The 23,794-nt window shown below is 41.7% G+C and overlaps 2 protein-coding genes across 6 annotated transcripts in view; one reads left to right on the forward strand and one right to left on the reverse strand.

Annotated features, from left to right (window-relative positions):
* GSTCD (glutathione S-transferase C-terminal domain containing) overlaps positions 1 to 260 on the reverse strand; it is a 58,083-nt gene extending 57,823 nt beyond the window's left edge. For all 4 annotated transcript variants that reach the window (XM_065690808.1, XM_065690800.1, XM_065690815.1 and 1 more), the window contains exon 1: positions 86 to 260. The gene's annotated coding sequence lies outside the window, so the exon portion shown is untranslated. The remainder of the gene's footprint in view (positions 1 to 85) is intronic.
* INTS12 (integrator complex subunit 12) lies at positions 132 to 17,460 on the forward strand. 2 transcript variants are annotated; one of them, XM_065690832.1, is made up of 7 exons: positions 132 to 302; positions 6,009 to 6,172; positions 8,146 to 8,295; positions 8,792 to 8,979; positions 12,771 to 12,930; positions 14,311 to 14,463; positions 16,510 to 17,460. In XM_065690832.1, the coding sequence occupies exons 2-7, from the start codon at positions 6,017 to 6,019 to the stop codon at positions 17,089 to 17,091; spliced, it is 1,389 nt and encodes a 462-aa protein (XP_065546904.1). In that variant the 5' UTR covers positions 132 to 302; positions 6,009 to 6,016; the 3' UTR covers positions 17,092 to 17,460. The 2 variants fall into 2 exon arrangements, with proteins under 2 accessions (XP_065546904.1, XP_065546897.1); XM_065690825.1 differs by lacking the exon at positions 132 to 302 and adding an exon at positions 4,776 to 5,200.
* Positions 17,461 to 23,794: the final 6,334 nt, after the last annotated feature.

Consider the following 23,794-nt stretch of genomic DNA (forward strand, 5'->3'; position numbering starts at 1 on the left):
AGCGCCGACCTCTTCCCGACGCAGCACGACAAGACAAGAGCCGGCCCGGCCCCCACGCGTGAGGCGGGCGCGACCCGCCGCTTACCCCGCCCCGCACGCAGCGCGCTGCCAGCCCCCGCACACAGCCGCCGACACACCGCACCGGCTCGGGTGCTTCCGCCTTGGCTCCGCCCCTTCCTGCGCGCGCTCCTCGCCGGTGCTCCGCCTCGTCCGGAACCGCTGTGTTGGGGCTCTGGTTGTGCGGCGGGCAGTGGTGAGGTGGCGGACGCGGGTCCGGGAGGGTGTCTTTATCCTGCTGCTCGGTAAGAGGGGGGTCTGGAGGAAGGGATTTGGGGTGAGTGTGGTTTATATTCACGCTTGGAGTCCGTTCTTCTCGGCGGGTGCTGCCGCTCCTCCTGTTGGTGTCGGAAGGGACGGGTCGCTCCCGGTGCCGCGGCCCTGGAAGGGAAGAGCGGGCCGGGCAGTTAACTCTCCTAAGCGTTTTGTCTTCAAGGAGTTACTTTCTGTCATTCTAAAGGGGAAAGTCAGGGAGAAGTTTGCTGCAGGAATGTTGCGAAGGATCGGGTGGTGGCTTTGGTGTCACTAATTCGACAGTTCGCCTTTAACTAAAGCTTGGTTCTTCCACCGAGAAATCGCCAGGAGAATGGTGTCTAGGGAATGTATAAACCTGATCAATTCTGGTAGGCGTTGAATTAGGGAAAGGCGAAAACAAAAGTGGAGATGTAATCAATTTACCAGTAACTTAAACCAATGGGCAGTGGCATCTGTTTGAACAGCATTTTCTAGTCCGGTTTTTGCAGAATAATGAAGCTTGGTGGTAGCAGGAATTAGCAAATCTCAATTGCATAGGGATGATTATCTCAATTGAATAAAGGCTTTTTTATAAAAATAATATTTATGGCAACACAACTATAGGAACAAAAGCTACTGTCATCTTTGGAAGGCCATGAGATTGGAGGAGGTACCCCAAAATCGCGGAAAGCCAAATCTTACATTCATCTGCAAGAAAGACAATACAGAGAATTACAGGCTGGTCAGCTTCACTCCTTGCACGTGCATGAGGAAAGCATTTGTAGGCATAAGAAGGTGGTGATTGGGAATAGCCAGCTTGGGATCTATGAAGGATAAATCATGCCAGACTAACTGGCTTGTCCTCTGTGACAAAATAACTAGATCTGAAGGTGAAGAGCGAGTGTTGGATGTCATCTACCATGGCCTTAGGGGGACCTAATGGAATCCTTCATATACCTAAGAGAAGACAGAGCTAGTCTTTATACTCATGTGGACTGCAGGGGAACAAGGGACAGCAGAAGTTGCAGCTTCCAGTTCAAAGTAAGGAAATTAGGACAGTCAAGCACTGGGACAAGTGTCCCAGAAGGTTTGTCACATTCCTGCCTTTATTGGTTTTAAAGATCCAACTGGGCAAAATCCTGGGCAAGCTGGTCTGCATGCAGTGTTGGCTTCGCTTTGAACAGGAGGTTGCGCAGGGTGACCACTTGGGCTTCCTTCAATCTTAATGATTCTGTGATTCTTAAATGTGCCGTTTGTGATGAGTAGAAAATAGCAAATACAGGGCACTAGTGCAGTCTTACAGATTTTGGATAAATAAGTTACTGTGATATTGATTGAACCATTAAAAAGTACAGTATAAAATATACAGTAAATTAGAATGTAAAATGAAGGACAGCAGTACAAGTAACTTTATAGCAGAAGATTTAATCCAGTCTTCTAAAAGTTTTCAGAAGATGTCAAATAAATAAGAGCTGCTTAATACGATTGTTCTGATTAATACAATTGTCCAGACTACTTAAGTGTGTGAGTTTTGAAATATCCCTCATGGGAGATAACTGAGAAATTATGTTATCATTAATTATGTTGTCATGATAAAGGTACTAATACAAAACCTGAAAATAGAAGTTGGTTTTTTCCTTCTTTTAAGATTTTTCTTGATCTACTTTATTAAGACTTAACTCTGAAAGTGATCTGGAAAAGGCATCATTGGTAAATAAGCAAAATCTGCCACTGTCACAGACATTAGATTGGTGAGGAAGAGAGAAAATCCTGAGGAATAGAAGAATCCAAAGGAGAAAGAAAAAGAAAAGATGAATTGATACTATGGTGATAAGTGAAATTAATTATTGATGAACACTGTTCAGTGCACTGGAAGAAATTTTGTGCTACTGATTCATGTTACTGGGTTTTAAGTTAACTGCTACTGATGTTGAACGTAGCTAAAGAGGATATGTGAAAGTCCTTTTAATCTTCTATGTCAGAGAAAAAGTATTTCTGAGTTTATAAAGAATGGGTTTGATAATAGCATTGCAGTGTAGTTTGATAATAGCATAGCAATAAATTTAAGGTGCGTACTTCATTGGAAAAATATCTTAAACTGTATACCTGTCTCAGAAATAGGAGCTCAAAAATAGATGAAAATATGGTCATGTCTGAAAATGTAATGTGAGTAGATCCATGTAACTGAAAGTTATGATGAATAAGATAATACATGTGTAGGCATGCAAAATAATAGCTGTCAAATAAATTAAAAAAAAAGGGACTCTCACACCCTGGAAATCTAAGAAGTCTATTAAATTGGAAGGCCACATATTCTGCATAGTGCTCAATTAAGCTTATGCGTATTTGGCAGAAGACAATAATATGCTCAAGAAATGAGAGACTCAAAAAAATTCATAGATGTTTTAAAAATAACAACCCACTAGCTAACATTTTTCACCCACAGTGATTTAAACCACTTAGTTTGCTCACTGGGAGGTTGCTCCATGATTGTCCATTGTAGGATTTTTCATATTATCTCAGATACTTCAGGGGGTTTGTTACCTTATATTCGGTCTTGTCTATCCATCATCAAAAAGTTCTCATATAGTAGTGAAGAAGTGTCAGACAGACAGCTAAGTTAAGAAAGATCATAGAATCTTAGAATAGGTAGGGTTGGAAAGGACCTTCAGATCATCTATTTCCAACTCCCCTGCCATGGGCAGAGATGCCTTACACTAGGCCATGTCGCGCAAGGCTGTCCAAGCTGGCCCTGAACATTGCCTGGGATGGAGCATTTACAGCTTCCTTGGGCAACCCATTCCAATGCCTCACCACCCCCACAGTAAAGAACTTCTTCCTTATATCTAACCTGAACTTCTGTTGAAGTTTAAGCCTGTTACCCCTTGTCCTATCGCTACAGCCCTGGAGGAAGAGTCCCTCTTAAGCATCATTGTAGTCTCCCTTCACATATTGTAAGGCTGCTATGAGATCTCCATGCAGCCTTCTCTTAATGGGTTAATGCTTAGTTGCAAGAGGGTGTGCTTGAGTTCCTGTCCCTGCTCTGTGAGCTTCAGTTACTGCTTTGTGCAAAACCAGTTCTCCTCTGGGTTGGAGGATTATAACACAGCTCTCTAATCTTAGAGCTGCGTTATCCAACTGATAACACAAAAACCATCATCCTACTCTCTTTTTTTCCTAGGCAACATTTGAATTATCTTCTGTATAAAGATACTGCTTCAACAGGAAAGTCAAGGGGTCCTCTTGCACAGAATAACATATGGCAGCATTGTTAAATCACTGTACTACAGCTCCAAGGCTATCAAGTTGCTATATGCCAACTTCAGTACCAGAGGAGCAGTTTTTGAATGAAAACATGAATGAATACAATTGGATCTTAGGTTTATAAGTGTCAGACCAGTGTTCTGATCTGTAAACCTGGAAAATTCCACTAGCAAAAGCCATCAGTTGCCTTTTGTACCTGGCCAGGAATTGGTATTAGCCTTGTGTCAATTTACTTTTTTTCAGATTATGGCAATTTTAAAACACATCAGTTTTAATTGATGTGTTCATCTTTCCATTAAATATACTTACCTTCTTTAACTAACAGGAGATTTTAATTTTAAAATATGTGCCTAAACTGAGCATACTTGAGCTGTTTAATAACAGGCGTTTAATAAGCCCAGTTCCTTCCCTTCTCATGATAAATTTCTTGTGATATGCCAGTTATAACTGCAGTAGCTTATGATATTATAATTCACCCTTAGGAACAGAGAAAGAATTGCTGCAATTTGGTATGCAAATAAAACAAGAAATACTGAGAACCTTTTTGAAATTTGGGCTTTAACAGTTTCTTTACAATGTATGTCTCTAAAAAGATAGAGCTAGAAATAAATCTGGGAAGTGTTGCCTTCAGAAAGATGAAAATGGAATTAATTTGGTTACACTTCCTCTCTAAATACTACAGGCATCCTGAACTGGCTGCTAATGACTGTCGAGGTTACCTGTTCCTTACATACACAAATATATATTCCTAGAAGAAGCCTCAGAAAGGAACCTGAAAGGTTGTTTGGGTTTTGTTTTTTAACAGGGAATTATTCCACTTTTCTGAAGTTTTTTTTAATTCTGCTGTTTTCATTCAGCAGAGGGTTTAGCTGAGTCCTAATTTAAGAAATGGAAGAGAGAACCTACCCACAGAACTCAGGAGCAGCCTGAAAGTTTATCAGAGGTAGATGCATTAAAAAAGAGGGTATGTGCTTTTCATGCACATTGAATTCAGTTCTTACAAACATCAGAAAGAGACTGAATTGTCTGCATGGGGCTCACACCACAGTCTCTGCTTGGTCACTGAAGAAGGAGGGTAGCTGGTGTGTGGTACTTACTAGAAGTTCTGTGGCCATCAGAATGTGATCTGACAAGTAGCAAAGATTAAGGAAGAGAGAAGAGACTCTTGAAGAAGATTCTTAGCTCTCTGCTGGGTCCATTGATAAAATCCCTATGAAGTCTACTGTATCTCAAACTCCTTGATGTTTTCAGTCAAGTAGTTCTCTGGTTTCTTGTAAAAGCTCAGCATGAGACAAAGGTTCCTGGAGACTTCTAGGCAAGTGCTGAGGGAGCAGGCTGCCACTGCTGGTGTTTTGGCCAGAGAGGTAAAGGTTCACTGCCTTGAACGTGAAGAGGAATTCATCAGACAAAACCTTGGAAGCTCCAGCTGAACAAGCTGTCCTGGCAGTGCTTTTGAGCAGAACTGATAAAAGCCTTTTCAAGAATGTCTTCTAGATTATGAAAACAAGCAAACAAAAACAAAAAAACAAACCCCACCAACAACAAACCACTGAAATGTCCTGATGTGTTTCCCATGAGATTTGAAGGGATTATTACTACCATTTCTCAACCATTTTGGAAGAGAGCAGGAAACTTTTCTTCCCAGGTTGTTTCTTTAATTATTAATTGTTAATTCCTGAGTTAGAGAGCTATCTATCTTTGTAGGGTCAATTTCTGATGTAAATGGACTACTTAGAGCTTCCACAGAGAAGGCTCCAGAGTGCAGGCATCTTAGAGCTCTGGATAATCATTACTTGATATGAAAACCTGGGCTGTTACAAGGGGATTTGGGTAAATCACAGTCTGACTTACAAACTTTCTCACTGTTTCAGCTAAATTTAAAAATGGGCAATATTTTTTTTGCCAGATTGTTAGTTGTCATGTAAAAATCATACACTAGCTGGTTTATATATCTTATATTGTATGTCACAATGAGCTGTTCTTTTCAGAAGTATCAAAAGTTATTTTTTCTTCAAGTAAGATTTTCCTTTGTAATTCTTAAGTGAGCAACTAGCTAAAAATCACTGTATATGCAAATAATGTTAAGGAGAAGGGTAGTAACTGCTATTCTTTGAAGTTTACACTTACTTTACATACTTTTCAATATTCTGTACTTACAGAATATTAAGAATATGGAATATTTGTACCATTTATGAAAGTATGATGAGTTTATTTTCTGAACATCAGATACGCAAAAGAATGAGTTTAACATCATTTTGGATATAAAGCCAGATTCAAGTTCTGCGGCTCTGAGGTTCACAGTTGGTTATTTTCTAATGATGATAATTAATTCACCTATCATCCTTGCTGTGAGTTAGTATAATTTCAGTTAAAACAAAAATCTGTGAGATAGTTAGCCACATGCTGTTTGAGTTATGCTCTATATAAGTTGTCATTATTTTTCTTCTCCAAAGATAACACTATGGCTGCTACAGTGAATTTGGAGCTTGATCCCATTTTTCTGAAAGCCCTGGGCTTCTTGCATTCGAAGAGTAAGGACTCTGCTGAAAAGCTGAAGGCACTTCTTGATGAGTCTTTGGCCAGAGGAACTGACTCGAGCTATCGTCCATCTCAGAAGGTATTGGTGTAAGAGAGCATGTATTTTTTTGTATGCCTTTTTAAAGCTCCTGCTATTCCTGGTCTGTCTTCTATAGCTGAAAACTTGAAAGAGAATCAGAAATTAAGGAAAATATAAAAATAATTATGTTCATATTCATCATTCCCCTTTTATGCAACATAATCCATTAAAGTTAATGGGAAAAAAATCCAACCCCTCTTTACCTTTTTAGTGTACCAAGATCTGTAAAAGATATTCCATGCTATATTGTGGTTGTCATGATTTTGTAATAGTACTTTTTGTGTTCACTTTTGTATCAGTTTTGTCATTTTTGTATGTAAGCCATCATACACACTAAGGTGAACCCAGAAATATGTATTTCTCCAGTTACAATCAGAGCTAGAAGGTCTTTAAAATTCAGATTATTTATGCCACAGATAAATATGCAACAAAACAAGCTATTTACTGATAAAGCTGGATCTGTTTTTTTGAAATTCTGCTGATGAAATCATATGAGAATGAAGAACACCAAATGGTTCAAAGCAGAAATGATTTGCAGGCTGAAACCATTGCCATCCAATGGATAAACATTATTTTTCATCTCCTGGAAACCACTAAACACCTGCTAGAGAGAATATTTGAATCTGAGATTAGTGTGTGGAAATAACCAAGCAGGGAGATCCTCATATTGCTAGATATTGCCATATGGATAATGAGGTAGTGTTCTCCCTTAGGATGCCTAGAAGTCAGCCGGGTATGTGCAAATGATGGTCTATATGCTGATATATTAGTAATATTTCATTTCTACATGTACATGGTTCCAAATAACTAAAAGACATTATTACGGCATTATTACTGTTACAGCATACATCATGCTTGTACTGTTTGGTCTAACTCCTTTCTATTCAAATCATTAACTCCCTGAAACCTAAACTGCAGTTCCTTCTAACACAGGTATCAAAATTCTCAGATGCCCTCTATGTCAGAACTCAAAGAAGCATTAGTTTGTGGTTTAAAGAGGAAGCAGGGAGCTAAATCATAGTGCAGGGAGGCTTGGAAGCCAATTCTGATAGCAGCTTGGCTGGTAATTGCCTGTCCTTAGGTGAGACTGAAGCTCATGCCAGAGGAAGAAATCTTTTGCTCTCCTCTTTTCAGTGTGTCTTCAGTATCAGCTGGGCTGCAAAGCTCAGAAATGGAAAAAAAGTACAAAAATTCCTTTTCTTGCATTCTCAGGTTGCAGGATTAATTTATGGTTGACCATGAAATCCAAGAACAGAGTAAGGAGCACAGGATAACCACTGTTGAGTAGATGAGGAAATCCATTTCTGATTCTGGATGCAACAGGAAGTCAGCAAACTTGGCTGCGATGGGGCTGAAGCTCAGGGCTCAGGACCTGTCCCAGTAAACAGCAGGCAATTACTCCCTTCTTACCAAGCTGGGGGGAGGGGGGGGTATGTATATCAGTGTGATTAATCACTCATTTACAGACTCGCTTGGTGCTTATCCACTGCTGCCACTAATGCATCATTAATAACTACTGGTTTCTGTTGAGAGCTAAATTTATTAATCTGATAGGTGAATGTGGACTGAGATTAAGCAGAAGTCAATGTTTTTCTCCATGAGGGAATGAAGTATTGAAGTCAGATGTCAACTTAAGTTTTCAGCTTATATGGAATCTTGACCTCAGAATTAATTTGAAAATTTGAATTTTCAAAGTAGAAAAGTTTTCCTTTTTAATAATGTTCCAAAGAGCATCTCGTTTTGGAAAAGGAGTCCTTTTCCTTTGGGAGGTGCCTGCTAAGGGGCGTTTTTAATGATTGACTGCAGCTTAAACACGCTAATTTTTCAATGTGATGTGAAGACATTTAAGAAATGTTAAATCAATGATCAGTGTTGTATGACATGTTATTTGTATATTCTGTTATCTAACTAATTGCAAACTAGGAATTAATTGAAATGTAGGGTTTACTTTCAATCTTTGTTTCTGCTTTTAGGAAGTAGAGCAACCAAAAGTATCTGTTACCAAACCTATTTCCAGTAAGCAAGAGCCTAAAGCTTCTAGTTTGCCTTCTGGCAACAACAATGGCAAGCCCACCGCATCAGAAAAGGTGAAAAAAGAAGCAGAAAAAAGGTCTGCTGATAAAGTAAGTAATTCTTATTCAGAATAACTTCGTTAATAAACTTGAAGGTGTTTTAGACAAAAGCTCTCCTTTTTAACGTGTGTAAGTCGATTTGTCTAATGGTGCATAGTCTGGGAGCTGTGTTATCCAGTCACAATGCCATTTAGGTAATCCAACAAAAGTCCTGTCATAATTATTCTGTGAATGTTTTCACTGATCATTGCAAGGGGTTTGGACTAGATGAGCTTTAAAATGTCCCTTCCAATCTGAGATCCTGTGTTTTAAATGTCCTGGTAATAAGAGGTTACTGGTATGTAGCAAGATGAAATATGGGATTCCCAAAACTTTTTTAGAGATGTTGAGGTGAAGTACAAAAAGTGGACTTGAGCGTCTAGTTCATAAATATTTTGAGGAAGATACATCTTCTTATACTGCTAACCTAATTTTTCCAGTAGTTTTTTCATTTTGATAATATCCATTAGCTTGTTGCATTTTCACGTTCTCTGTGTGTGTGTAATAGATAAAAGGGGATTCCACTGAAGGAGCTGATACACCAAAGAAGCCCAGAGTAGAGAAGCCAGAGGCTCGTTCCTCTCCTATTACGGTTCAGACGAGCAAGGATTTATCCATGCCTGATTTGTCTAGCTTTGAAGAAACCAGTGCTGATGACTTTGCTATGGAAATGGGATTAGCCTGTGTTGTTTGCAGGTCAGTCAACATTGCTTCATTGAAATTGTCACTTTTTTGTTCATGTTGTGTATTAATACTTTCTGTAGTTTTTATTCTGGAAATCACTTAAGCACATATCCAAAATTGATAATACATTTAAGCAGCCTTCATGAATAAGAATGGTTTCTTGAAAATAGAACCCTTAATGAGAAAACCAGCTTTTCTTCTTCAGGAAAAGGTAAGTGACCAATAAAATAACTAGACATGATGCAAACCTATCATGACAAACGCTAATTTTTAATTACTGGAAAACAAGTTGAAATATTCATGGCAATGATAAGCATTTTTTAACAAATCAGTTGAAATTAAAACCTTTTAAGAGGCATTATTACAAGATCAGTATGTGTTGGTCCTCTTCGTAATCATTTGACAGTAGTTTATACGTAGCAATGTTTTTTTCAGTTAATAGTGTAAATATGTCTTGCAGTCAAGACAGGTTCTTTTTACTTTTCAGTAAGGGCTCTAAAATTGGATCTTAGTAGCATTCTGCTAACAATACATTTAGTGTCAAGAGAAGTATAAAATACACTTTTGCATATCCACCCTGGGATCAAATCACATTAGGCTTTGGTTTCACGGATTATTTATATCCTTGTATGTCCTGACTGCTGCCAAAAGGAACAGTTTGGCTATCGCAGTTGTACCTCCTTCTCTGTCCTGTTTAGGGGATGTATTACCCACTTCGGTTTGTGATCAGCTGAATCAGCTTCTGGATCATCTCTTCACTTGGGTTTTTCAGTTGGTTTAGGTTTCAGTCAGCTTAATGTGTATAAATGCTTATGCTGGCAGATGTGTGGATGCAGGAATGGAGAGCCAGGACAGAGATGAACACTGGACTGAGCTTTTGGTAGCAGTATGTATTTTAGTTCAGCTTAAGTCAGTTAGGCAACTGTACTTTGTAACTTTGTTCTTCAGTCATTTCAACGGTCATTCCTGTTCTACATATAAGTAGGTATCTCCAGTGCCTGGAGGAGTATTATTACAGCTAGTTGTACTCCTAACCAGTCATGGACTGATGATATTTCATGTCCCATTATTCCCTTGTGTTAGCACAAATGTTTAATTTCTTATTATAGACATCAAAAAAGGAAGAACAATTACAATATTTGAAGTATTAAATATTCTTGAAAATTCCATTTTTGCTGTCTCCTAAAGGGGCAAAGCCATGTTCAGCCGTATGTTAAAATGCTACTAAAACAGCATGCTATTAACTTATTTGGCAGGAGGAGACAAGGAAAAGTTTTGTTTAGATAGTCTTGAGCTGCTGTGGATTATTAATTCTGCATCTTCCCTGGCAAAGGAAAACATACAGGCATAAGGAGAAATGCCTGCGAAGTACAAAAAGAAAATGCAACTACTGCGCCTAGCATAGCCTAGACTTTGCTTTAAAAAGCACCAGCAAGGTATATGATTCCATTAGCTGTTACATACTTAGCGTTTAACCAGGCAGCTGAAGGTGTTGCTTCTGGCTAGTCCTGGTCACAAATTCATAGTGCTCTTGCAAAAGATACATCTATCCTGGCTAACTAAAATAACTCTAATTAAGCTGGTGCAAAAGGGAGAAGCACAGCAGGGAAAGAAAGAACCCATTATAGAGGGCTGGCAATAGCCACCCACCACTCAGTATTTGTTTCCATTTTACATGAAACCTGCTGAAACTGATGACATGTGGTTTTCAGTCTCCAGCTCATGCTGGACAGGATGTTTTTGAAGTACTCACACTTCGGACTTTCTAAATCCAGCACACTAGTTAGACAGTATTCCACTATTTACTGCTCGGCAGTCAACATGTGGGCCTTTTTTGGGGTTGGCAGTCTTAAGCCGAAATTATGACATCCCAGTAAATAGGAAATACAAAAGCACTTTGTAAAATAACTCAAGTATGAGTAGTATTTAGAAAATGGCATGTTTTAATAACTCAATAAATTACTCAGTCAATTGTGAATAAAAACATTGTGTCTGATTGCAGAGTAGGTGAGGTTCACAGCCAAAGAGTTTATATTTTAAGTTGCTTAAGATGACATATTAACAGGAATCCAGCTCTGGGTTCACAAATGCAAAAAGAATGCATCTGAATATTAGCTATTCCTTTTTTATAGATGTAAAAACTAGAGAAATTAGATGTTTCTTCAAGATTTGCCAAGTATGAAATGTATTTTCATAGTGATGAGGAGTATCAAATGTTGATGTTTGTGGTGTTTTTCTTCTTCGTTTATACCAAGTAAGGAATAAGGAGAAAGTGAGTATTAAAATAACTCTAATACCTGCAGATCTTAGAAAAACAAGACTCACCAGTTACATGTCTGCTCAGTTATAAATACTACATGCAATTTGCAGGGGATAGTGAACTCTGTCTCTTACAAGAAAAAAACAAAAAATGTCTTTTAGAAAGCCTGGTTTTGAAAGGACAACCTTATTTTTTATGAATACTTTTTCGTCATTTTCTGAAGGTAAAAAATCATTAGGTTTGTTTCTCTGTTATCATATCATTTTAAAATACCTCCAGTTTAACTTGTTTCTGGGAATGAAGAGTTCATGGTTTTTTAATCAGTCTGGGATTGTTCTTTGTAATTTTAAAATAGGATGAGTATCTCCCCTTGAGACTTGGGATTGAAACATCGCTGCTTTGTTCTGACCCAGTTTACTTAAGAATAAGAAACAGACGTGGCTTTTTGAAATATCCTGTGTCTAGAATAATGGGCCCTGGAATTTCAGAAAGGTTTCTCCCTCTCTTTTTACATAACCCATTTAAAAGAGAAATATTTCTTAGAAAATGTGCTAGTATCCATACGGACAATGCCTTCAGACTTCATTTTCCTGTTATATAAAGAAATAAGGGATTACCTTTCCCCACCCATTTACAAATAGAGTTTCCATGGTTACCTGGATACCTGCTCCTCGGGGATATGAGCAAAAGCAGCTTAGCAATTAAATAGCTTGATTTGTCATCTGAAAGAAGAAATCATAAGGAAAATGGTATTTGGCTAATTCACAGACATATTCCCAGTCATGTGTATATCACTAATTTGTCATTTATACAGCATGATTACTTTCACCAGAAGTCCATGCAAAATGAAGTCCTCATCACCAGCTTATATGCTTGCTTCAAGGAAGGACTGCGCAGTTAATCCTTTCTATTCCATCTTTTGATGATTCTGGTATTACTTCAAATTCCAAGTATCTGTCTATGCAGTAGGGACCAAAAGGATAGCTACTAAAATACCTTTAAAGTACTATACAGCCTAGATGATGATGGTTTTAAATCTTGTAGCAGAAGGCACTCTGAAAGGCTTGTGATTGAGAAATTATTTGTTCTCAAACTGTACTGCTGTATGGCCTATAGCAAAATTATCCAAATGTAGACTAGGCCTTCTTATGCTAACATAATGAGGAAGTCAGAATTGGTATACAGTGAGGTATCCATAAAATGCCCAGGTGAAGTAAAGCAGGTGAGACATTTCTAATACAAAAATCAAGCGGGGAAATCAAAAGTGTCATCTACACATGTTTAATAGTATAGAAGTTTTAAATTTTCTTGAAAGAAATTACCTTAAAAAAATACAAAATTTCTAAAATATTTGTTGGGAAGAACTCGCACAGGAAAGAAGAGAATGTTTCATTTTTCACAGGTAGAAAATATAAGTGAAAGCAAATTTTTTTTTTTTTTTTTTTTTTTTAGTTTTTAGCTTAAGCCTTGCAAAATTTGCAACAATTGGATAATCCTTTAAGTGCTTTCTTCTATAATCTGTTCTCAACTACTTGCTCTGCAGGCAAATGACAGTTATTTCTGGGAATCAGCTAGTGGAGTGTCAGGAGTGCCATAATCTCTACCACCAGGATTGCCATAAACCTCAGGTGACAGACAAGGAAGCGAATGATCCTCGACTTGTATGGTATTGTGCCCGCTGTACCAGGCAGATGAAAAGAATGGTAGGAGTCAGTTTTTTGTCTTGCATGACTCTGTTTGAATACAGCAGGCTATTTCTGATCCATGACAGTATTCTATGGGTTGCAGAAATCTTTGGAGGCATGTTGGAGAGCAGTTTTTCTCAGCAGTGCTTCCCTTGCTGCAGCTGTGGTTTTTAATGTAGCATCTCAAAGAGTATTCTGCAATGTGCTTCTTAAACAAAGCTTTTTAAAAAGCAGAATTTAAGAAGGCTGAAATAGGATTATTTCCTACCTGCTATGCAGCAGTTTAAAACTTCTTTTAAATTTCAGGTTTTAGTACATGTCTACCAAATAGCCCTACAGGCTTAGTTTTCTTCTCAGCTTTGGACAGGAATGGTTGTTTTCCTGTAAGGCAAGAACGCACATTTCAGTCCAGCTACTGCCACTCAACACAAGTGTTGTCAGGCTCAACAACAAGCTGAGGGTAGCACATTCCAGAAAATAAATTCCTTTATTTTGATTGATCTATGTGTTAATTTCTTGACTAAACAGACTAATTATTCCTGATCCCACAGCAATCCCACTCATCTCATTAGGAGAAAAAAACATCAGAGTAAGAAAGCCTATTTGGCTGCAGGAAACATTAACCATTAGTTCACATGACTTTAGTTTTGACACTTGAAAATCAAGCCCTGTGTACAGCAGAAAGTGTGTTCTGTTTTGGAACTGTTCTGTGACAACTTAGCAAATTGTAACCTGTTGAAATGGCTCTACTAAGAAACAAGAGAAGGCATCCATGTAAGATCCTAGCCTGGGAGTTACCGTCACTGACTGAAATACATGATTATTCTGATGATGTCAGGCCTTTGAACTCAGAGGAGTGTTTGCCTGAGGTCAGTTACTGCACAGGATAGCCATTACAGCTATTCAACATTTGCCTTCAATATGCCTTTTACTGTTTTTTCTTTTGGCATAAATTCCACCATTTTGCCTGCTACTTCTTAGCAGACTCTTGCAGCCTGCATCTCAGTACTGCTGGATTATGCCCGTCTTCTTCAAGACCACTTGCCTATACCTTATTTCTGTGAAGGCCCAGTGCTTTCCTGTTCCCTAAGTGCCAACACTGCCTCTCTTTCCGTGCTGAAATAGCAAGTCCTAATCAATATCCTTTTTTGGGTGGACCCCATCCCCAGTGCCATAATCAGGACTACCTCCACATACCCTATTCCGTTATTTCTCAGGCACCATTCAGCTTGAAATTTTACAGGCTAGATTACAATTTGATAATGTTCATGCTTTTTGCTAACAGTCAAACCACTGTTTGTGTCAACTTTAACCATTGACCAAACAGTCATCAGTGTTATTGAGCCTGTAACTAATTTGGTTTGGGTTTGGTTTGTTTTGTTTCTACCACTTACACAGGCTCAGAAGACACAAAAGCCACCTCAAAAACCAGCTCCTGCAGTGGTTTCAGTTGCACCAGCTGTGAAGGATCCACTGGTCAAGAAGCCAGAAATCAAGTTAAAACCTGAGACCCCAACAACTTTTCTAGCATTTAAGAGAACAGAAGTCAAGGTAATGTCATTTAAATTTTCCAGAGGAAGAGTTTACATTTTACTGCATATATTATAATTTTTTCAATTATTTTACTTATTGCATTTTATTTTAATAAATGTGTACTAGTAGCCCAAAGAGCCAGTCTTGGATATATAGTCTTGGACTGCATCAAAAGGTTAAGGTAGGTGATTCTGCCCCTGTGCTTGATTCTCATAAGACTCCACCTGCAGTGCTGCATTCAGCTCTGGTGCCCCCAGCATATAACGGACAGGAACCTGCTCAGGTGGGTCTGCAGGAGGGCCACAAAGATGATCAGAGGGCGGGAGCACCTCCACTGTGAAGACAGGCTGAGACAGCTGGGCTTGTTGAGCCTGGAGAAGAGGAGGCTTCACAGAGACCTTGTGGCGGCCTTCCTGTACCTAAAGGGAGCCTGATGGAAAGATGGGGAGGGGCTCTTTATAGGGGAGTCTAGAGATAGGACAAGGTTTTAAACTGAAAGAGGGTAGATTCAGATTAGATATTAGGAAGAAATTTTTTACTGTGAGGGTTGTGAGGCACTGGAACAGGTTGCCCAGAGAAGTTGTGGATGCCTCTGTGGATACTAGAAGGCCAGGTTGGACAGGGCTTTGAACAACCTAGTCTAGTTTCTTCAGAGTGGCAGGGAGATTAGAACTAGATGATCATTAAGGTCTGTTTCAACCCAAGCAATTGTGTGGTCAAGTAACATTCATATTTTGATAGTTCAATAGTTTGAAGGTTTCTCATCATGGTAATAGTGAACTTGGCAGTGCTGGGTTAGTGGTTGGACTTAATGATCTTTAAGGTCTTTTCCAGCCTAATTGGATGACTCTGTAATAGGGAAACAGCTGACTCTGCAAGATTTAATTTAAGAGGTGTCTGCTTCTTACATATGTTGCTTCATGTTTCTGTTTCTCCAAGTTATTTAATAAATAGTCACAAATTGGCCAAAGCTGGTAAACCAGAAGCAGTGTAATAAATAACACAGTAGTATACCAAAGCGTGACTCTTACCTAGGAAAACACATTTTTAACTCAGAATTAAAGTTATTCATGTGCTCAATGTTATGTTTGCCATTGCTCTGCCTGGATGCAAACCGTCATGAATAGTATGATGGCTGTTGCTTAAGCACTTACACTTATGAATAACTTTTTTCACCTCCGTAGTTATTTATGTGCCTAAATGGGTTGTAAGAGGCTCGGTTTCATTTGTCATCTTTACTGTTTAGAAGCTGTCTGAGTGTATTATGGAAAGGGTATTACTTGAATAGAGGAATTTTAATTTCCGCTTTGACTCTGTTGTTTGGCGTAACTCTGTTGTAGTATTTCAACTGTGTATTATCCCTACCTGAAAACTGAGGATTATAGGGTGTAAGGTGTGGAAACTGCAGTTAATGTGTATAAGTCTTTGCACAGAAGGAAAAAAGTGTTTGCAGTAAGTTTGTCATCTGCAATATCTGAATGGGTAGACTACACGAGAAAAGTCTAGTGCCTTTTTAATTCTATCTATGGTACAGGCTGCTAAGAACCAAGAGGAGGGGAGGGAAGGAGATTAAAAAGTTTAAACACTGCTACTTTGACCAGAAGACTAATAAATGCAGTTCTTAATTGCTCAGTGTCTGAATTTTGCCTGAGCATTTGCCATCTTGTTAAAAAGTGACAGCAGGTAATGACAGTAGAGAGAAAATCAAAGGTGATGGCTTGCCTCCCTTTTTTACGCTTTACAAATCTGAGCTTTTTGTAGTTACTTCAGTTAAACCATCTTTTAGAGTTTATGGGTGGATCACCCATATGGTAGCCCGCAAACTGCATAGAAGAAAGGGAAGAAAATGTAATATGAGCTTTATGTGGCTGGGAAATTAAAAGTTGGCTGTGCCTGGCGTCCCTTCCTTTTCTTGTTAATGCTTTTAACTGTAATGATCACTGATGAAATATTATTCACTGGGTGTTCCTTGGAAAAGAACTGCAACAGAGGTTTGATCTATTCCTGCTGTGGTGTGTTACACAAATAGATGCTACTATAATAAGAATGCTTTATTTTTTCTAGACCTCAGCAGCAATTTCGGGGAACTCAGCCAGTACAAGTGTTTCCTCTTCAGCAACCAGTGGCCTTACGGGATGGGCTGCTTTTGCAGCCAAAACCTCCTCTGCCAATCCATCAACTGCCAAACTAGGATCAACAGCACAGAGCACCAGTGGGAAACCTGCAGCTTCTTCAAATAACCAGAAACCTGTGGGTTTATCGGGGTTAGCAACTTCCAAAACTGGACTAGGGTCAAAAATAGCTTCTGCCAACAACAGCACAAACCCTGGTCAGCTGAAACCTCCTCCACCTCTGACACTGGGGAAAACTACTCTCAGCCGTTCGGTAAGCAGCGACAATGTCAGCAAAGCAGGTCTTCCTAGTCCCAGCAGTACTGTGCCGAGCTCCAGCAGCCAGCTGAGCAGTGGGAATGGCAGCAGTGGGACTGCAGGCAGCAGTGGGGGCAGCGCAAGTAAAACCTCAGCAGACGCTGGTAATCAGTCAACCTCCCTAAAAGGCCCAACTTCTCAGGAATCTCAGCTCAATGCTATGAAAAGGTTACAAATGGTCAAGAAGAAAGCTGCTCAAAAGAAGCTGAAGAAGTAGTATGGCTGCTTGCTAATTTTGTTGGGTTTGTTCCGTGAAACAGCATCATTGGTGTTTTTCTTAAAGAAAATCCCCTGGCTACTGTACTGAAGTGGTAGTCAAATCAGGGAAGCCCAAAATCTGTGTTATACAGGAGGTCAAACTGTGATAATCTTAGTATTCCTTCTGACTTTGCAAATCTGTGAATTGAATATATTGGAGGAATTCACTCCTGGTTTTTTAGCCCAAAGCACTGAAACATGAAATTGTAAAAGTTGGGTATTTTGGAGTGTAAAAGAAAGAAAGATCTCTGTGGACACTTACTAAATCGAACTTCCTGAAACTGTCATTCTTAAATGTTACTAATAAAAGTACTGGTAACTTCAGAAATCATTGCTGCTTCTCTTTCATCTCGTTTTCCAATACTTAAAATGCTTCAGCTGTATAGAGTTGTCTATATTGCGCAGAGTTACCGCAAATCACACAGTTCCCTAGGGAAAAATGTTATTTTATTTTAAACAATTTCAACAATTAGCTGTTTAAATTGAGTTTTATAAGTGGCCTGGTTTGGTTTTTACAATGAGAAACTTCATGTGTCACTTAGTCGCAGTTCTCTGAGGGAGGAGGATTAACACGGGATTGTTAATCCTTTTTATTCCATCTTTCCACGATTCTGGTGAGCCCCAGTCCAATCTGTCCTTGAACACTTCCAGGGATGGGGTGTGTGGATGAGGATTTATAAGGACGCTGCTGTCACCCTCTCCCTTGTCACTGGCTGGGGACACTGGGATGGCCAATGTCAAGAAACAGTGGGTGCAGTCCTGCAGCTGAAACAGCCGTGCTTCCTCTCTGAGAAATGCCACCCTGTGCCCACAGCTTGCTTCTCCAACTCTTAGGTGTCCCACACCCAGCTCATGCACCTTGAGTTTGTCTTGGGTAGGATGTGTCACTTCTTTGCAGGGTTACGTATGCAGGAGGTGGAGGGGAAAGGCTCCCCAAGGAGGCTGAACCTCCCATGCAGGAGGCAGAGATGGGGAGGGCTCTCTGTGGTCCTCATCAACTGTTGCTGTCACTGAGATGTGCCCTCGCTCCCCCCCAAAACGCCAGCGGCGCCCTGAGCCAGAGGTTAGTGTTCCCATAATCATGGTGCTCCCACATTTCGGTGTTACAACTCAAAGAGAGGAAATCATAGGACAAGTGCTGAAAAATTTCCTTTTCTATGCAATTGTCTGTGAACTCTGGAAACACTGAGGATCAGTTGGGGCTTTGTCTCCAAAGAGTTCGTGACCTGCTGCTACAACAGGACTGGCTGGTGCAGTACATGGATAAGATGCTTTGGATTCGGGCTGCTCTGGGTTTAGGCTGCTCCAGAATCTAGAGTTCTCTGACAAGCTCTCTGAAGCAGATTCTATTATGATGTGTCATATCACATGTTCTGTCAGTGATGGGGTCACCAGAGGCCCCACATCCCACTCCCAGGCATGAGGTGAGGGATCACGGTAGCAAGGCCTGTGCCGGGCCCCAGTCCTGCTGCTCTCCCGCTGCCTGACAGCGCCTGGCCAGGCCTGTTCCACCATGGGCCCACTCCTGCTGGTGCTGCTGTTGGCGGTGGCTCCCTGCCTGGGGCAGTCGCCGGTACCCTGCCCAGGCACTTGCTGCTGCCAATGGCATTGACTGGACTACATCTATGCTGCCCTGCCCTGCATGCCTCTGGCCACCCACCACTGGGCCTTTTCCATTTTGTGAGTACCACATACATACAGTCCGACCGAGCAGACCCCCTCCATCTTCCCTGCCTTGGCTTTTCATTCCTGGTAGCCACTCCTGGAACACCAAAAGTGCTGTAGGATAGAGGGATTAAGAAGAAAATAACCATTTGGGTCACGCGCATGGTTCCCAACCTCTCCCTGAGCCCTCAAACAAGAGGTGCTGTTCAGGCTTTTCTGGCTGACTTCAGCAAGCCAATCACTAATGGCATCAGGGGAAGGCAGGTTGCATCTCTGGCACATCCAGAGGCTTACATGTCAGTGTGGTCCATGCAAATGCATCCTCAGTTGCTGAACTGTGCTTGCATAAAGTACTGTTTCTGTTATCAGGGAGGAAAATCAAACCCTTAAATAACTCTGGTGCCATCAGATCTAGGAAAATGACCGAGATGAAGGCCACCTCCAGTCAGGAGTGCTACCACAGGTTACACACCACTGCAAGCTAGTATCAGACAGAAACACCACATGAGATCAGAGCCATGAAACATATGTGCTGCCAGTGTAAAAGCAAATGAAAGTGAACATGGCAGTACAAATGCCATTAACATTTTGTGCTCTCATTTTAACTGGGATTGATCTTTCAATAAAATCCAGTTGATTGAGGAGCATGCTTTTGAGACATTTGCTTTTCTGAAGCTTATATGAGCTACAAAAGTTTCTTTCTAGTGTATTTAGTGAAGTCTGTTTGCATCTAGAACCCTTTTCGTGCTAGAAAATCTTCCTGGTTTTGAAACAATGACTAAGTTTCTCCTGCTAAAAGACCTACTGAGCTAAAGAGATCAGTGTATGGCTGCATGACCCACAACAGGATGAGAGATCATAGCATGGTTATCCAAACACAGCCATGATAGAAGCCTTTTCTTGAAGGCTTGCTGTACCCTGGAACAGATAAAACGGCAGTCTCCTCCCTGTTGTACCTTGGATTCTCATATTGCCTACAAAGCAATACTGCTTCGCCCCAGCTTCCCGTAGGAGAGACCCAATTAATTTCTGTGATCTTTTTCCCCAGAAACCTTGATGGAAATCCCATCACAGAGATCTGGAATGACACTTTCCGGGCATGGCATATGATGCAGTTTTTACAGATGCTACAAGTATAACAAGGTCTAAAGGCAGATCAGAGCGGGACTCCACGGTGACAGTAGGGAAGAGCAGATCTGCTCTCTGGAAAGTACTGAATCCTACTACACATGTCATCTGATGTCTACCAGCAGCCTGCAGCCTGAAAGCAGCTTTTTCCTTGCCTCTTCTCCATTTCTTCCTTGCACCAACAGCAGGTTCCAACATCAGCAATGGGAGCCCAGGGGACAAGGAAGAAATGCTGCAGGGAGCAGAGGCAGGGTGAGGAGGACAATGGGGTGTGACCCAGTTTTCTATCCAGAAATATTTGCATTTAAAAGTAAAGGGTCTCAAAAACATCCGCAGGAAGGAAACTTTCTTCTTTCAGTGTCTTGAGAAAATGTGACTTAATCCATAGTCGGTTCTATCAAGAAGCCCTTCCAGGCACAGGATCACTGTTTCCATCTGGACCTGAAGTGAGTGGGCAGCCAGTCTTCCCCACCAAGGGTTCATATCCGTAAAGAAAAGGCTACAGTCTCCCTGCTCTCCTGAAAAGTGCAATGCTTCTCACATCATACACCAAATAGGTGGCAGAATGAACTATGAATGACAATTCTCATAGGACTAGGCAAGAGCTTTGCCTGGCTAGATGCAGGAAAAGAGGAAAAGTTTATGGACAGTGGAAACATAAGAAAATATGGAAAGTAAGACTCCAAAATAACACTGAAGTCCTAGTGCGGGGAAGAAAAGAGAAGGCATGAGCTGAGGACAGAAGAAAGAGACATTGTGTTTTCCAGAAGAAGCACTTCTGGACTTTTGCTTTTTTAGCAGGAGATTAATTTGGACCTGATATATTTTGTGAATCAGCCCTTCAGCATCTGGTCCTGCCTCTAGCCTTCATCCCAGGCCCTTGCTCACATTTTTCCTATGTTTGCTCTCCACACGGAAGGAAATTGTTTGGGGAGGTTTAGTATAAATTGTTCAGCCAAATTCACATCTGCCGTCCACAAAAGTCAGCTGGATCCTTATCCACCATAAACCTCCTGACACCACTCACCCTGTAGAGAGGAGCTTGGAAAGGGGATTTCAGTGTAATTCCTCTGTAAGCAGATCCAATAGGCACAACTCCCCTTGGGCCTCCCTGATATTCAAAGGGTAGAAATGCAGGTGTGGCATTTTTGACAAGGACCTGACAAAGCCCTGACAAAAGCCCACAAAAGCTTCCAGCCACAGACAAGAGCCCTCAGCCAACTCCCTTCATGCATGGCTCTTGTCCCACCCAGGAGGACAAGGTGGTGGTCAGCAGGGACAGGGACAGGGAATTCCACTCCTGAGCCCATGGAGGACTACATGACCATATGTGACCACAACTCAGATTCAACCAGGGTATAAAAGGAGCCCTACCAGAGAGCCACTGGAAGTCGGTACTCCTTGGGGCAGTGGGCCTGCAGTCAGAGACTTTCCTCTTGGGTTGTGACTCCGGCCAAGGAAACTCCTCGAGGTTGAAAGCTCTCCCTTTTCAGGTGAGTGATTGCACATTTTGGATCACTAGCCATAAACCTTAAGAACCAGCAATGTAGTGATGAACTCATGTGACAACCTGAATCTGTAGCTGATGTTGGTGGAGTTTTAATTGAGTTTGAGCAATCAATTTTGTTTAGTCTCAGTTTATTTGTTCCATAGAACCACAGAAGAGTTAGGGCTGGAAAGGACCTTCAGATCATCTAGTTCCAACCCCCCTGCCATGGGCAGGGACACCTCACACTAGACCATGTTGCACAAGGCTGTGTCCAAGTTGGCCTTGAACACTGCGAGGGATGGAGCATTCATCACTTCTTTGGGCAGCCTGTTCCAGTGCCTCACCACCCTCACAGTAAAGAACTTCTTCCTTATAGCAAACCTGAACTTCCTCTCTTTTAGTTTAAACCTGTTACCTTTTGGCCTATCACTACAGCCCCTGAGGAAGAGCCCCTCTCCAGCATCTTTGTAGGCCCCTTTCAGATACTGGAAGGCCACCACGCAGCCTTCTCTTCTATGACACTTAGCTTAGTGTAGTCGGCAGCATGTCCATAGGGGAATTGTTATGGAGTACTGGTGGGCCCCTTCTCCCTTAGGTGTACAGTGAGTGTAGGAGTGGTTCGGCCCACAGGCGGTCCTGGAGAGACTGTAACAGAGCTGTGCTATGGTGGATATGGTAGAGAGAGCATGTGCGCTATCTTGGGGCTGTGCTTGGTACAGGCACAGGACTATTTTGCGAGGAATGACCTGGAGAAGCAGTTGGAGATGGACTGTTTAAAAGAGGAATTGAAAAGAGATTGAAACAAAGAATTGAAATTATGCTGGCAACAGCAAAAAAAGACCCCAGTGTTGTCCAAATTCAGAACTGCAGGCACAGACCCAGAGGATTTGGATGGGGAGATTTGGGGAGATTATGATGAGAGCAGTTCTGAAGAGGTGGAGGAGCTGAAGGAAAGGAACATGAGAGCTCTTACTGCAACAGAAAGGGCATGGGTCCGCAGGCAGGACCCCCAGAACAACGGTCTGTGAGGCTGCTGGCCAGGACCTGAGCTCAGGGAATTGCAAATGGCGCAAGCCAAGCAACAGGGCAATGGCGTCTTCGTGGAGAGTCACCCTGACAGGGGGGCAGTGGGTATTGTGGAGAAAAAAGCGAGTTCGGGGGTCCGAGAGTGATTATGAGAGCAACACGGAGTACCGGTGGCCAGCCACCTCAGACACCTCCTTAAAGGGTTACCAGATGCCCTGGCAATATTCATTCAGGCTCTTGGTGGGGAAAATTCAGCCACTGAGCACGCCTGGCCCTTCCAACCCCCTGTGCAGGTTTTGACTTGGGCAGAGATGTCACACAAAATGGTCACTCGCAGGCACGAGACAAGGTGGGCTAATCTGGAGCGTGGCACAGGCCAGCGCAGGGGGGTCCAACAGGCTGGACACAAACCCCAGGTCTGCTTGGCTCAGCCGCCGCCATCCGCTGGGATCTCAAACCTTCCACAGACAGAGTGGGACGGAGTTAGTATTAAGAAAGACATTATCTTTGGAGAAGAGTATTCCTGCTAGGGCTACCCCAAGCGGGGCTTCACGGTCAACCCACCGATCACATCCGGAAACCAGGGGCATTGTCAGGAGGAGCGGGTTGCAGCCAGAAAGGCACAAAGGCGATGCCCCAGCCCCAGCCACGGTGCCTTTAACCTTCCGCACCTTGGCGAGAGGACCCGAAGGGGTTAGAACGCTGGAAACCGCGGTTTGGGTCTCAGGCAGCCCGCTCGGCTTGGTGAACACCTGCCTATGGCCCGCTGATGAGGAACCCTATGGACATATCCCCGTGGGGCCAAGGCGAGTAAGTCTGGAAATTCTTATTTATAGGGGGCCCAGATTAGTGTTTTAAATAAACAGCAAGGTGAGAGGTTAGGAATGAAACCAACAAGGAAAGCTATAAACATGGGGGAGGAAACTGATGTAGTGGAATCATTCCCCATAGCTCAAAATCAGCTCTAGCTACCAGAGAGAAGAGGATGACAGCTGTGGAAGTGGCTCTTAATCCGCACAAAGAGAATATATTAGGATTTGACATGCTGGCAGGCAAGCAATGGTGTTTACCCAAGGGAAGGGTGTGGAGTTTTGGATGCAGGCAGGCAGAAGCCACTAATGTGAGGCTTTTGCAGACTGCGCCTGCACTGCCGCAATCTATAACAACCTGTGCCCCTCAATATCCACTGCAAACTGCTGCCAGCCAGGGCATCTCTGAAGTAATCAGTCAGTTACCAGTCTATGCACTCCCCTTATAACTACCCAGTCTGGTTACTGTGTAAGGCCAATGGTGTTTAACACTTAATTACAAGAAATTGAACAGTAATACTCCACCACTGACTGCTGCTGTCCAA

This window comes from Lathamus discolor, chromosome 1, assembly GCF_037157495.1.
Source record: "Lathamus discolor isolate bLatDis1 chromosome 1, bLatDis1.hap1, whole genome shotgun sequence".
Classification (NCBI taxonomy): Eukaryota; Metazoa; Chordata; class Aves; order Psittaciformes; family Psittacidae; genus Lathamus; species Lathamus discolor.

Excerpts from the sequence above, each read along its gene's own strand:
- INTS12 (XM_065690832.1), top strand. The coding sequence starts at position 6,017 with ATGGCTGCTACAGTGAATTTGGAGCTTGATCCCATTTTTCTGAAAGCC. Across the intron at positions 8,296-8,791 it reads AAAAAAGGTCTGCTGATAAA|ATAAAAGGGGATTCCACTGA; the intron begins GTAAGTAATTCT and ends TGTGTGTAATAG. Across the intron at positions 8,980-12,770 it reads TTAGCCTGTGTTGTTTGCAG|GCAAATGACAGTTATTTCTG; the intron begins GTCAGTCAACAT and ends CTTGCTCTGCAG.